The sequence below is a fragment of the Formica exsecta genome, unplaced genomic scaffold (genome assembly GCF_003651465.1).
Source record: "Formica exsecta isolate Colony F162 unplaced genomic scaffold, ASM365146v1 scaffold385, whole genome shotgun sequence".
Lineage (NCBI taxonomy): Eukaryota > Metazoa > Arthropoda > Insecta > Hymenoptera > Formicidae > Formica > Formica exsecta.
In genome coordinates this window covers 194,026-207,767 of record NW_021851090.1, presented here as the reverse complement: position 1 = coordinate 207,767, position 13,742 = coordinate 194,026, and the positions used below count along the sequence as shown (strand labels likewise).

At 32.5% G+C, this 13,742-nt stretch overlaps 4 protein-coding genes across 7 annotated transcripts in view; 3 read left to right on the top strand and 1 right to left on the bottom strand.

The window, feature by feature from the left end:
* LOC115239550 overlaps window positions 1-1,093 on the top strand; it is a 10,698-nt gene extending 9,605 nt beyond the window's left edge. Inside the window, 3 exon segments of the mRNA XM_029814139.1 lie at window positions 4-134; window positions 274-611; window positions 700-1,093. Coding sequence (XP_029669999.1) covers window positions 4-134; window positions 274-611; window positions 700-820 — 590 coding nt within the window. The 3' untranslated portion in view covers window positions 821-1,093.
* Window positions 1,094-1,401: 308 nt separating this feature from the next.
* On the top strand, window positions 1,402-3,067 carry LOC115239549 (activated RNA polymerase II transcriptional coactivator p15). Of its 3 annotated transcripts, none has more exons than XM_029814137.1 (4): window positions 1,402-1,524; window positions 2,258-2,337; window positions 2,419-2,620; window positions 2,751-3,067. In XM_029814137.1, exons 2-4 carry the CDS (start codon window positions 2,287-2,289, stop codon window positions 2,831-2,833), a joined length of 336 nt encoding a protein of 111 aa, XP_029669997.1. In that variant the 5' UTR covers window positions 1,402-1,524; window positions 2,258-2,286; the 3' UTR covers window positions 2,834-3,067. The 3 variants fall into 3 exon arrangements, with proteins under 3 accessions (XP_029669997.1, XP_029669998.1, XP_029669996.1); XM_029814138.1 differs by lacking the exon at window positions 1,402-1,524 and adding an exon at window positions 1,914-2,051; XM_029814136.1 differs by lacking the exon at window positions 1,402-1,524 and adding an exon at window positions 2,002-2,098.
* A 505-nt stretch (window positions 3,068-3,572) lies between these two features.
* Window positions 3,573-11,795, bottom strand: LOC115239553 (serine-rich adhesin for platelets-like). Of its 2 annotated transcripts, none has more exons than XM_029814143.1 (10): window positions 11,584-11,795; window positions 10,817-10,987; window positions 10,543-10,676; window positions 10,191-10,326; window positions 9,904-10,119; window positions 9,616-9,830; window positions 9,217-9,521; window positions 4,018-9,128; window positions 3,896-3,948; window positions 3,573-3,806 (listed from the first exon to the last, which is right to left on the bottom strand). In XM_029814143.1, exons 1-10 carry the CDS (start codon window positions 11,750-11,752, stop codon window positions 3,705-3,707), a joined length of 6,612 nt encoding a protein of 2,203 aa, XP_029670003.1. In that variant the 5' UTR covers window positions 11,753-11,795; the 3' UTR covers window positions 3,573-3,704. The 2 variants fall into 2 exon arrangements, with proteins under 2 accessions (XP_029670003.1, XP_029670004.1); XM_029814144.1 differs by having other exon boundaries at window positions 9,904-10,116; window positions 11,584-11,794.
* A 551-nt stretch (window positions 11,796-12,346) lies between these two features.
* On the top strand, window positions 12,347-13,349 carry LOC115239538 (protein PET100 homolog, mitochondrial). The gene is made up of 2 exons (XM_029814111.1): window positions 12,347-12,488; window positions 12,974-13,349. Exon 2 carries the CDS (start codon window positions 12,985-12,987, stop codon window positions 13,222-13,224), a length of 240 nt encoding a protein of 79 aa, XP_029669971.1. The 5' UTR covers window positions 12,347-12,488; window positions 12,974-12,984; the 3' UTR covers window positions 13,225-13,349.
* The last annotated feature ends 393 nt before the right edge of the window (window positions 13,350-13,742 follow it).

The window sequence follows — 13,742 nt, the reverse complement described above, 5'->3', positions numbered from 1 at the left end:
CAGGAATCCCGCCGCCATTCGATATGCCTCCGCCGGGATACGCCGGAGAACCGACGCCGTTCTATATGCCAGAAGCTGATCCATATTATCAAAGTTATGAACCCACGCAGGACAACCAGTGGGGTAATGATCCGGTAAAAGAGCAGCATTAAATTGTATCTGAAAAGTTATCTAATATTAGAAAATACTATTTTATATATATTAGAAGATGGTCTACTTTACGCTAGAAAATATTCGTAAAAATATAGTTTTTTTTATCTTTTTTTATCATAGACATGGCAGCCGACAAATCTGGCAATCCCAATGACCGAAGGTGAAGATGATAAAGATATGGGACCTAAGACCATACCTACTATGGTTCCACCAACATCCATTCCCCCTTTGATGCAGCCGCGCGATCAGCGAGATCGGGAACGAGACAGGGACAGGGATAGAGATCGAGAATTGGATTCTATGGGCAGAGACAGAGAGAGGGACAAGGATAGAGATCGTGATCGCGATAGAGAGAAAGATTCAATGATGAGGGACCGTGATAGAGACAGAGACTCAATGACGCGAGATGAGGATCGAGAACGTGATAGGTCCAGATCCCAGTATCGTCATAAAGATCGGTAAACTCTTCTTTTCTAGAATTTTAAATCTATTATGTGTTGTAAAACAATGCGATATCTTAATGTTTGTCGATTTGATGATTTTCAGGCATCGGCATCGATCGAGGTCGCGGTCTCGTAGACACAAATCTAGATCACGAAGTCCGAGCCGACGTAAGAAGAAATCCAGACGCTCGGATAGGGAACGTTCTAAGGAAGAAAGCGAATAAATATGTGTATACATGTAATCTTGTGTTAATTTACAATGTCACTTACAGAATGCATTACATTAGAATTAAGTAATCATTTATCATAAAATGAAATAATATTTCAACTATTGTCACAGAAAATACAAGCATCAGTACAATCGTGCGAAGCTAATTATAAGATAAGCAGAAAAATATGTACAACCGCTCGCAAAAGTGTTACAAATGATAATTTTTGACACAGATAAGTTATTAATGGAAACAATAAAATTAACTGTTGAACTTGTAGATTGAAGATTGCAGATTCAAAAGATAGATTTTGACGCCTCGCCTTGTAGAAGAATCATAAGATATTTTCTTATTGCATTTTTACACTCGAATTTTTATATGACTAGTCTGTGAAGTAAGAACTATAATTGTAATATAGAGTTGCATTTTCGACAAATTTTTATATTTTGTCAATCTCAAGATTACAATTTGTAAAACATGATAATTAAATTTTATTTTAATTTTGAAAACTGGAGTGAAATATATATATTTAAATCATTCAAAAAATATAAATATAAAGAGTGAGATTATATTCATATAACGAAGAATTTTGATAGAAATTAGAAATTCTCTATTCGATACCAACCAATCGATAGGTCTGCCAACTTTATTCTACTGCGCATACGCGACATTTGTCCGTTTAACACAAAAACGATCTGGAACTCGCGACAAATAAGCTGGTATGTTATTTTCTGTAATATATAATTATACATATATATATGATTTTACAATATTATTATATCATAATACATACGATAACGAAGTATTTAATTTTTATTTGTGATCGTAATCTGTGTCTTGAAAATATTAATTAATTCATCATATGGAAACGATAAAACGCAAATGCAAAGGATTTAGGTTATATCTCTACATGTGTATAAAAAATAGTCGTATTTATTTACAATAGAAATTTAAAAAATATTTATTAAAAATATTTACAGCATATGCAAATCTTTAATCGCTTACAGAAATAAAAATTGTAGAATATATTAATACTAGGATATTTGTTTTCATATAATCATGTAAATGGTATGTTATTTTCCGTAATATATAATTATACATATATATATGATTTTACAATATTATTATATCATAATACATACGATAACGAAGTATTTAATTTTTATTTGTGATCGTAATCTGTGTCTTGAAAATATTAATTAATTCATCATATGGAAACGATAAAACGCAAATGCAAAGGATTTAGGTTATATCTCTACATGTGTATAAAAAATAGTCGTATTTCTTGCAAAAGTATTAATTTTTTTTGAAGCAAACTTATTTATTTATTATGAAACATCAAATTAAATGTAAAATATGTCGCGGATAGGAATCGATATTCTTAGAATTTAATCTTCTCAGAATGTCTTGAAATTAACGACCTCCAAATAATAAACAATAATTTTTTTTAAGATTCTGCCGTTACATCTTTTGAGTCGAAGATGCCAAAGTCAAAAGAATATGTGTCTGATAGCGATGATAGCAGCGAGGAGGTATATTATTTTCAAAAACTGCACTTTATAAAAGTTTTGTAATTCTTGTTCCGTGCTTAAATTATACATTTTTTTTTGCAGGAAGTACAGTCAAAGAAAAAGAAACGACAGGATGAAGACGAGAAACCAGTAACAAAAAAGCCGAAAAAAGAAGAAGAAGAAACTATCTGGGATTTGGGAAATAATCGTCAAGTGAATGTCAGGGATTTCAGAGGCAAATATTACGTAGATATCCGAGAAATGTATTATGACAAAGAGGGCGATTTGAAACCTGGCAAAAAAGGTAATACAAAGTTTCTTTACAAAATTAATAAGATTTTAAACTCTAATTTCATAATCAATTAGAAAAAAATGTTGCAAACATTAAAATATTTTAATATCCAATTTCTATGTTATCTTGATATTTTTTATAGGAATATGCTTAACCATGCAACAATGGCGAAAATTTATGAATGTTGTGGAAGAGGTAGATAAAGTGGCAAAATCAAAGTGTTAAGAGTTCTCTTTTCCTTATATCTAAAATGTTTCTTTTATATTCATGATTTTTCTGAGATATGTTAAAATTTTGAAAAAATAAATAATTGTACATTTTTTTATGTATCAAATTACACATAGATGATAGAGTAAAACTACATAAAATGTAATACTATTTAAAAAATGTAACTGTGTTTAAGAAAAAATAACATTTACTGCTGGTTTGTAAAAAATAAATAAAATATTTTCTTTTATATTCAGATTTATAAAAAAAATAGGTGATAAGATTTAAAAAAATTTTAGTAACATTGTATATTAAAAGCTTGAAAAGTTTCATAAATTCTCTGAAATTATAATATTTAGTTTTTATATCATATTTTGATATATTTTTCCATTTCATATAGTATGCTGTATATTTTTTACCATAGAAATATGGCTCTATGTCTTCTATGTATAAAGGAAAAATCGCCCGCTTCTCTTTTTTTTTTTTTAATTAATATTGTGTGCACATGTATGTATACATATACATACTAATTTAAACATTAATATAAAGTATTAACATACTATATATAAGATTTATATAGTATCATAATTAAAGTAAAAAATAAAAATCAATTAATATTATCAATTAGAGATATAGTCTAGATAATATAGATTGTTTTGAGCATGTCATATATAGATACTACTATTAATACTATCATTTTTCTTCATATATATAATACACAAAGTATTTATATTGTGTATTATATATTTACAGACTGTCAGTGTAATAAAATACTCTAATATTATATACAGTTGTATAAAAATAGAAAAAAATTAGCGATAGTATTGCATACAAAGGAGGACAATGTTCATAACATTTGTCAATATACATGTACATTAAAAGAGAGCACTTATTCAGGTCCATGAACTACACATAGGAGTTCATTTAGATGAACATCATCCAAATTATTGAGTAATATTTGTGGATCAGTCGTGCATGGCTTCTTCTCAATCTTAAGAAAAAAAAAAAATTTTTTTACGTTTATAGGATTGTATTTTATAACAGTTAAAGGCATAAATATTTTTACAAATTAATATATACCTGTTTCGTTTCTCTCGTTTCTGACACTTTTCTCTTTCGGCTTTTAGTAATATCTGAGAAATAGTAAAACATTTATTTAATATTAATTTCTTTAGTGAAGAATTATGTTTTTACAATTTTACCTTTTTCTTGATGCTTTTGCTGTTTTTTCTTTGAATCAGATTGCGTATCATTATCATTTTTATTTGCTGTAATAGTCTTGATAATCGTCTTCTTTATTTTACCTCTTGACGACTCCTCTACAGGGGATGATGTAGCTAAAGGTTTTACAATATTATCTTTTAAAGTAAACGCATCTTTAACTGTCTTACAAACTTTTACATTCTTAACGGGTAATTTCTTATTCACTACCCGTTTTCTAGATTTCGGCGATAGATTAAATATTTCTTCAAACTCTGTGACTTTCATTATTTTAATGCATTCAACGGCATTCGGATCCGAAAGATCGGCGTAATTGATCTCGATCTGCAACTCGTGGCTACTGAATCTTCTTCTTCTTTTTCTCACTGGCATACTATCGTCGTATATAAAGTGATACTCGGCTTTATAATTATGAATATCGATTGCCTGTGATTCATTATTAGCTCGGTTTTCAGATTCTTTCAGTTCCTCATGTTGTCTTTCAGTTTGGTTTTCATCATTATGTTCATTTTTGCATGCTGGCACTAATTGCAGACTTTGAAGAACGGTCGATAATTCCTGTTTGGGAGTCTCGGTATTTGCTCTCTTGCTTTGAATTTCAACAAGGTTTGGAGCTTCAGCGATTATCTTATTTTTGTTATTTTTCGCGTTTGTGGTCAAAGACGTTTTATGATCATTCTCCTCGTCGCTAAATAAGTCACGTTTCACTTGATCCACTTTGTGTCTTAATATCTTGTTACATTCGGACTTGTCAACGTGGTTTGAAAACTGTCTCAGCAGTTTCGCCTTATCTTCCGTTTGATCGCATATTTTCGGTTTTGTTTTATCCATAACTTCTTTTACAGTGATAAGTTTTTCATTAGGATTTATTTCTTTCTCCGACATTTTTGCATGCATATTATTATTATCTTTTAATATCTCTTCTTTGATAATATTATCCTTCATGTCACAGATTTTTTCCACTGCATTTATCTTAGCATCTGATTTTTCCTTCGTATACTCTTGATCTTTCGACAAAAAAGTTTTATGCAATTGTATGGGTTCTTTTTTATCAGAATTTTCTATTAAATTTTCAAGTAACGGTGCATTACAGATATTATTTTTGTGTGATTGTCTCATTGTGTCATTATTGGATAACAGTTCGTTACTGTTTTTCCCATAATTCGTTATGCCAGAATCTGTATTTTTCGATGAGGAAGCTCGGTTCTTTGTCTCTTCTTCATTATCGCAACATTTATTCACGAGATCTCGATTTTGCATCGGCGGTAAGCACTTTTTTCGCGTATTTATTGTCGAATTTTCCTGCAGATTATCCGGAGCTTTTGAGTCTTTACTAACATTTTTGTTAATGCCCATTTTATGAGAATACTTTACTGTTGATGTACCTCGTTGTCCTTTACCAAATTGAGTACTCTTCTTTAGACCGTTGGAAGAGATTAAAATGCGCTTATATGTATGTTTCGCTTTGCTAGCAAGATTCAATTTTGGATTATCTTTAATCTTTGCGATCATACGTTGTCGTTTTTCTTCTAGCTGTTGCCTATGCATGAGCTTATCGTTTATAGACACGCTTTGTCCGTGCTCGGATCGGTATTTGTCCAGTTGTTTCTCGATGACAGATAATCCTGGCTGAATAAGTTGCACACTTATTATCTTTGGCTTTGGTCTCGGTTTGTTTAAAATTTGAATTTTATTGCTATTCTTTGGCTTTTTGAGATTGTTGGATCTTAATAGTTTTTCATCTTCCGTCATAATCGCCGATATCTTTGTCGACAAATTAGTCAGAGATTCCACACCACTTTTCGAACTGCTGGGCGTTTCTGAAATATTGGCTTCATTTAAGAGGGTCTCGTCCTTAGCGGGGGTTTCCTTCAACGTTGCTTCTATTTGATCGTCAGTTTTCGCAATCGCGAACATTTTCTTCGGCGAGGACTCCGGTTCGAATAAAACGTTATCCGATCTTTTACACGTTATATCGCTCGGTACATTCGCCGATGCGTGATTTGCATCTTTCGATACGTTGATGCCCTTTTCCGCGGAATTACTACTGGTGTCTGTGCTCATTTTACTTGGCACTTTGTCGCATTTTCCGTTCGGCGAACAAGTTGCCGATGTATCCGTGTTCGAATTAGTGGACGTAGACGACGACGAAGACGAGGACGACGATGACGACGAGGATGATGATGACGATGATGAAGTATCAGATGACGAGGAATTATTATTCGCCACAGAATCGTTGTGAGAATCGGCGACATAATTATCATCGATTATTGTTTCGCGATATTCATTTATACTTTTATATATATGGCGATCTCCGAGAACAGGACTACCGAGTTCCACTGCGCCCGCTCGATCTTTGGATGCGATTTTGAGCTCCTTGATAGCCTCCTCCCTTGGTAAATTTTCTTTAATCACTTCAAATTGCGTTATCTCCAGTTTAGAGGCAGCACACGTCTGATAAGTATTACCAGAAGTGAGACTATCATGCGTCGAATGTAACGATATGTGCGACGAAGATAGAATGGGTGACTCTTGTATATTTTTAGATTTCGATAGATCGGAATCTTGTTGAATTTGCTCAGAGGTGGGTTTGTAGTACGGAGAATTATACTCTCCCCTTTTTATGATATCCCTGGTCGTCTCCTCTTTCGGAGTTATAGCCACGCCTGGAGTTATTGGGAATTCCGGTGTAGTGATAAAACTGCTACGTACTTTAATAGAATCTTCGCTGATCTTGATGAACGGTGTAATGACATTGCTACTGGGACTTAGCACTCTCGGTGTCGGTGGAGGGCCGGATATATTGTCAAATTTTCTAGGCGTCTCCAAGCTAATCATGTCAGGCGGCATCTGTAAGATGTGCTGCGTACTGTCCGCGGACAAAATTTTCGACATTTCGGATATCTGCGAACTGATTTGAGCGTTCTTTTCATTTTCATTATCGGATTTTCTTAAATTAGTTGTTATTGTCTTCAATTGTGCGTATTTTTTCACCGGTTTCTTCTCACTTACCGTATTACTGTTGGATGCATTTGTACTAGAATCCACTTTTGTCGATGTCTCGCGAATATCGGCCGCTCGAAAAATTTTGTCGGGCTTATTCGTATTGGAATCTGCAGCGCTAACAACAACTTTTGCTACATTTTCTTTCTCATTATTACGCGGCTCTGTTACGGCGGCAGCGCGAAGCGTCTTCTCCGTTATTGCAATTTCCACATTTTCTCGAAGATCTTCCTCTTCTGGTTCATCGATATCTCCGATCTCGTTAGTCTTTTCGTTTACTTCCGGTTTATTGCGGGTTTTCCGCCTGTTTTTGCTCTTTGGCGATCGTGATTTATACTTAGTCCTTTTACGTATTGCACCTTCCTTGTCGATGGAATCTCGTCTCCTCTTCGCGGTCGTTTGAATTTCAGTCTCATCCTTCTTATTCAATTGTACACTTTTACGTAAATCAGCATCCCAACTTTCCACTGGTGCTTTAGATGGCTTGTTCTGAACGGTTCTATCCTCGAAGGACGAGCAGGACGCGCTGGTACTACCGTGCGGAGATACTTCGCCTATGATGACACCAACACCGTTACACTTGTCCCAACCGCCCATAAGTTTGGGCGCGGGACTTCTAGTGGCTATGGGAATCCTATAAGAAGACTGACAGACTTTTACCGGACTCTTCTGCTTCTGAGCAGGAGTATTGGAGAGTGACGGCGATCTAAATAATGAAGTCCTGCAAACGGATTTCAAACGCTTTGCCGACGCAGACGAAAGCTGAACGTTTCCGTTCCCGTTTGCTTTCCTATCGGAACCTATCGTTTTTATAGGTGTGCTAAAATCGAGCGCTCTTACGTGACCACTTCGTTTGCGCGGCGTGGATAAGCTTAATCTATGATTCTTAGATCTACTTTGTAACAGAGACTTTGGCGTGCGTTTGGTAATAATATCAGTGTTTTTAGGCAAGTGTTGCTCGATGTTGATTTTGTTACTCGCTGTTTTCTCTATGGATGCTATATCGATGTCTGAGAGATTATGACTCTGGCTCATTTTGCTACAATTAAACTTCAAATACGGAGAAAGTCCGCTCTCCGACAGACTGATATTTTCTTCCAAATTGATCGTAGGCAGGTTAGCGCTGTCCAATAATGTTTTCGCGTTGGCTTCGTTGCCGTAAAGCGTTATCGATTCGCCACCGATCTTATCAGTTTGCGCCAGTTCTACCGGATGATCTAATACCTGTTGATTAGCATCGATAGGTACCGTCGCATCAGCTTCGTGTACGATTTTCGATCGTTTGTTCGCTTTGTTGTTTTTTCTGGTCGATCGGAATAATCCCGCTTGGTTTGCAGGATTATTTGGTTCTTCCATCACGGTCGGTAGCTTTTTGATCGGTACTTGGTGCGCTACGTTTACTGTCTTCAGGTATAAAGTTTCCATGGGTTTCTCAATCGGAAGAAAACGCGAAGTTGATTTAATAGTCGACGAGCGACTTATCAAAAGATTATCCACCTCGTCTTTCGAACATACTATTAATGTCGGCATCGTCATAATCTCGTGTTCCGTTATGAACTGATTGTTACTGATCGTTGCTTGATCGTGTTTATGTTTTGTTCTTGATCTTGGTCGTTTGACTGTGGACTTTTTAACTTTAGGTTGTACGTTATTATTCGCGGATAATATAACATTGTTCGTTTTCTGAACATCTACCGATGCTAGAGGATACTTTAGAAATGCATCGTTTCTATTTACCGTAGATATCGTCGCTTGCGTTTTCTGTTCGTTATTATCATTTGTGATCAACGGTTCTTTCGCATGATCAAGAATCTTTTTATCATCGTCAGATGTGTTATTAATAATATTTATAATACTCAACACTGCAGCTGCATTTTGATCCTCCAAAGCACTTTGTTCCTTCTCTTGATCTTTTGCTTTATCGACTTCATCCTCGATTCTATTATATTGCTGTCTAGAAGAACTGCGAAGTCTTTGTTTTAAAGGCACCTCTACCGTATTGGTCTCTGTGGATATTCTAGTGTCCATTATCATTGGTTCTGGTGAACTAACATTGCCTAAAACTGTTTCTGCTTGTTTCTCTTGCACTCTGAAAACATTAAAATATTTCAAGAATATTTACAATTTGTAATAATATATCTAGAAGACAAGAATAAATTACATATACATATACATACTCATTAAGAGATCTTGGACTTAGCTTCCCTTCACCATCGTCCTCTGGACTTGTATCAGTCTCGATGTCTCGTCCAATAATTTCATCGAGAAATTTTTCAAACACAGGATCGGATTCTGTTGCTTCAACAATCGATTTAATAGCATTATTTAATTCAGACATAATCGAAGTGTTCCCCTCGCCAACTACTGATTCATTCAAATTGTCATCCTTCAAAGATAAATCTGTAGGAATGATTGCTTTGTTGATATTCTCCGCAATACATTCTTGTAATTCTGTACGATTCAAGATTTCTTTTGTTAATATCTGGAATGTAAGTTTTTATTTTGCAGCATTCATGTGTGAATAGAAACCGAAACGAAATATAAATAGTAAAAATTGATATCATTTAGAGACTTACGCTGAGATTCTCAATAGGCTCGTCATTAGATTCGGATTCTGATTCGGGTATCTCGTAAGGAGCAGTTTGAACTTCTGTACTGGAGAAAGTCAACAATTCTTCTGTACTTGTGGCTGCAGTATATCGTTCAGGCGCTATTCTAATTGTAGTACTTTCCTCCTTTTTTTTATCATCAATATCAACCATTTCGCAGCTTCGTATACTCGAGACATCATCTTATAAGAAAATAAACAAAGATAAATCGGTTTCGTCTATCTATCGATTTACATAACAGTTTATTGTAATTACCTGAACTTAAACGAATACTATTGTTTCTGTTACGTATAGTAATATTATTTATATTATTTTTATTATCACTATTATTTTGTGTGTGAGATTCTTGTGCCACATTATCATCCCTTTTCTCGATTGTATGAATATTACTGCATTCTGCCTGGTTTAATAGATCAACATTCCCAGGCAAGCTCTCTAAAGGAGTTGTATCGATATTGTGGCAACTTGCTGCTTCAAGATATTGTAATCAATGTTTTATGTTATATTCATTATGAATAAATAAAAAAGATAAATAAACATACGCGGACTTGTTATGACATCAGATTGTTGTGTCGGATTTAATTGGGATTTAATAATGCGTTTAATCCGTTCGCTATTATGCCTTTTACGTATATTGTTTGCAGCAATAGGTGAACCATTCGATGTTTGTGTGTTACTCTATTAAAAAAATTTTACATAATTAAATTAAATACATGTTTCTCTTAATTCATGTTTGATTATAAATTATATTTACAATGACAATTTCTACATATAATATTTTCCAGTTAATAGCACAAATAACTAAAGTTAAGTCTAGTATCTCATTTATTGTTAATATAAAAGACTATATCCAGAACATTGAGCAGATATTGATCAAGATAATATATAAGTTACCTGTGAAGGTACATTTATATTTACAACAAATCGTTGGCCACGTGGCTCTTCTACAAGGAATTTGAGCTGCTCCATCAGATCTCCACAATGCTTCAACTGCTCGCAATCTGTGGCTTTGCTCAACCGATCTTGAACTGTGATAAATAGCATATATTAGATCAAATCAATATCTACATAATATCTATATGATTTAAATTCTATAGTTAAATCTATTTATTATAATTGTTATTGCTATTTTAATATATATTAAAATGAATAATTGACAGGGACTTACTCATGGCGCTAATGGCAGAAAATTTTTCAACAATATCCATCAATGTTAAACCATTAACTCTGGTATTAAATCTCCTTCCACAAGAAAGTACTGTACGGCATTCTTGTAAATGTGGAGATGTTTCTAAAAACATCTTGGCTGCTTCAGTGCATTTTTGATCTTCCAAATAACCTACAAGTAAAAAATACATGGCATAAATTTTTAACTCAACTGGATTGCATGGTATTATCAATCGCGCCAATAAAAGGGCAATACAAAATTCATATAAAAATATCTCTAAAATATATAGTTGACAAGAGAGATTTTCTTTAATTTTATATTCTCTATATTTTGTTTTTCTTTCATCTTTCTCTATTCAAAACATAGATAGAGAAACATTTATATAGAAAATGTAGCTGAAACAAATAAACTGAAAAAAACATTCATTGACCTGCTATTGAAAAAAAATCTTATTTATTTATATAATTATATAATTTATATTTAACATAAGTATAGCGCAGTGTTATATGTACTAGAATAAAAAATGCTTTATTGTAGCTTACTTTCACATTAGATATAAATATATAAAGTTATCAATTGTAAAAATTTTTTTTTTTTACGCAGTATACAAAAAAATAGTTATATTAATCATGAATCACAACAACCATCATATATATTATCGACAAAGAGGATGCAAAGCTTTGTGACAAAGCTTTGCAGAGAAACGATTATGGCGTTCCCGCGGAAAAAAGGTTACGCGTTTGTTTTAATTACAAGAATAATCTTACCGAGAACTAATCGAGCTATTTCAGACGGCAATAATGCTTCCATAGTCACTTCGAAATATTTCGTAATTATTTTTGCACATCGAAATACTCGTTGGCTGCAGCTTGAGACGTATAATGTTTCGAACGCGTCTATTACGTCCCAAGACAGTGGGCAATAAATGGCAAACATTTGTAATGCATTGCTACCAACGCTGTAGTTTCGATAAATATTATGAAGATCTTTTTTAAAGAGAAATGTGATTTTATTAAATCATCACATTTGTTTCATTATATAAAAAATCGCTTCAGTCTAAATCTGTGCGCGGTGGAACCATTGTTTTGTCGCGATGTTATCACAATTAGCTCTTATTTATTAATTATATATATTTGTAAATTTCGCATTCGTTGTTTTTTTATCGTGTTCACATTGGAGATTTATCTTGTTTCATTACAAAAATATGGGATTGAATGGAAATGCAAAAAAAGATCGACAACTAAAACTCGAGAAAAATAACCTCTCATTTTTTAAACTTATATTTCGCGGTTATATTCAAATTTTCTATCAACAACATCGCCATTTTACAATTGGCATTATCTGCGGATTATCATGAAAGACTAAAGCCCGTATCAGACTATGAATTGAAAATTGAAAATTGGAATTTGACTAATCAGAAGAAAAAGAACTAAAATTTCTTTGTCTTGATTGGTCAAATTTCAATCTTGGAACTTTAACCTCAATCTTCAATGTGTAATCTGATACGGGCTTTATGGTTTCCTTACTATATATTGTTTATATAGTTTACGGTAACAAATCATAACAAAGTCTTCGTATATACACAAGCCGGAGAAAATATCAGAAATTGAAGTATCTCTGTTAAGTGTTTCTCTTAATGTTGCAATTTTCTTTCTTTGACGTCTGTTTCAAGGTACATTGTTGTAATCTTTACAATGTTATCTATATAGATTATAATTATATTTTCCGCATTATGCTGCCATGTTTCTGAGTTATTATTGCAAGTTAAATTCCGTTAACATTTATATCTATTGGCTATAAATAAACATAAAGAGGGCTTTCTCTGCTTCTAATAAATCTTTATATAATTTTCTACAATTTTAGTCAATATGTAAAAGAAAAAGAAAGAAATTGACAATAATATTCACAGATTAATTGATGTAGAAACCTCTTATCATTCTGTTTTATGTACATAATTAAAAAAATTCAAATAAAAGAATTTTACAATTGAGTTAAGTAGATGTGAATAATTATTGGCTAGATTTGATCGTTGTGTTATATAATAAATAATTCATTCATTAAACTGCATTTACTCATTTTAAACTGCAACATACACAGATTACGATTAAATCAATGTTAAAATAACTTGTAATCATAATATATCCTTTTTTTTCATAGATACTTGAAAGATGGGTTGGATATTAGAGGTAGCCAAGATGTGTCTGTATATATCGTTCCCTGTGGGAATATTTCATTATGTCAATCAGCCAGCTTATTTTGATAAACATGTGATAAAGGCTAAAGAAAAACACTACCCACCGGAGAGTAGAAAAGCAAGTGAGGAAATGGAAAACTTTATTCGCGATTTCAATGCTAACATTGAAAAGGAACGTTTGGAAGCTATGGAAAGACAATATGCAAGCAGATGAGGAGATAATATTATTATAATGTTTTTAATTATATAATATCATATATATATATATTGTATAGAAGGGAATACCTTAGTGAAGTTAATAATATGACATAAAAATATTAATAAACTATTTATAATCCTGATATCTTTTTATATCTAAAAAAGAAATTTGTGTAAAGATTTAAATTATTTGAAAATCTGTATTAATCATCTTCAAGCTTGTTTTTTTTTATATCTCACTTGTTGAAAATGTTGAAATTTTTTATCTTTTCCAAAATAGTTTGTAATACATGTTAGAAATGTGCATAGAATCTTTTTTTTTTTTAATTATGTAAAAATATTTGAGATATACTTGGACACAACAAAAATATATGTATATTATTCTATAAAAAAAGGAGATAATTATTTTATTTTACATTTCGGTTTTCAAGAAAACTCATTTATATATTTTTTAGTATTTTTTTAATAAATATATTTTATTGTCAAGTGAAAATTTATGAGATTGTTACAGTTTTAAAATACAAGAATAGATCT

What these genes read in the sequence shown, in the direction of transcription:
- LOC115239549 (XM_029814136.1), top strand. Translation starts at nt 2,017, where the DNA reads ATGGAAACGATAAAACGCAAATGCAAAGGATTTAGGTTATATCTCTAC. An exon ending in GCGATGATAGCAGCGAGGAG is followed by an intron (nt 2,338 to 2,418) that starts GTATATTATTTT and finishes TTTTTTTTGCAG; the next exon opens with GAAGTACAGTCAAAGAAAAA. An exon ending in TTTGAAACCTGGCAAAAAAG is followed by an intron (nt 2,621 to 2,750) that starts GTAATACAAAGT and finishes TATTTTTTATAG; the next exon opens with GAATATGCTTAACCATGCAA.
- LOC115239538 (XM_029814111.1), top strand. Translation starts at nt 12,985, where the DNA reads ATGGGTTGGATATTAGAGGTAGCCAAGATGTGTCTGTATATATCGTTC.
- LOC115239553 (XM_029814143.1), bottom strand. Translation starts at nt 11,752, where the DNA reads ATGTTTGCCATTTATTGCCCACTGTCTTGGGACGTAATAGACGCGTTC. An exon ending in TTCTGCCATTAGCGCCATGA is followed by an intron (nt 10,677 to 10,816) that starts GTAAGTCCCTGT and finishes TATTTATCACAG; the next exon opens with TTCAAGATCGGTTGAGCAAA. An exon ending in TAGTATTCGTTTAAGTTCAG is followed by an intron (nt 9,831 to 9,903) that starts GTAATTACAATA and finishes TTTTCTTATAAG; the next exon opens with ATGATGTCTCGAGTATACGA.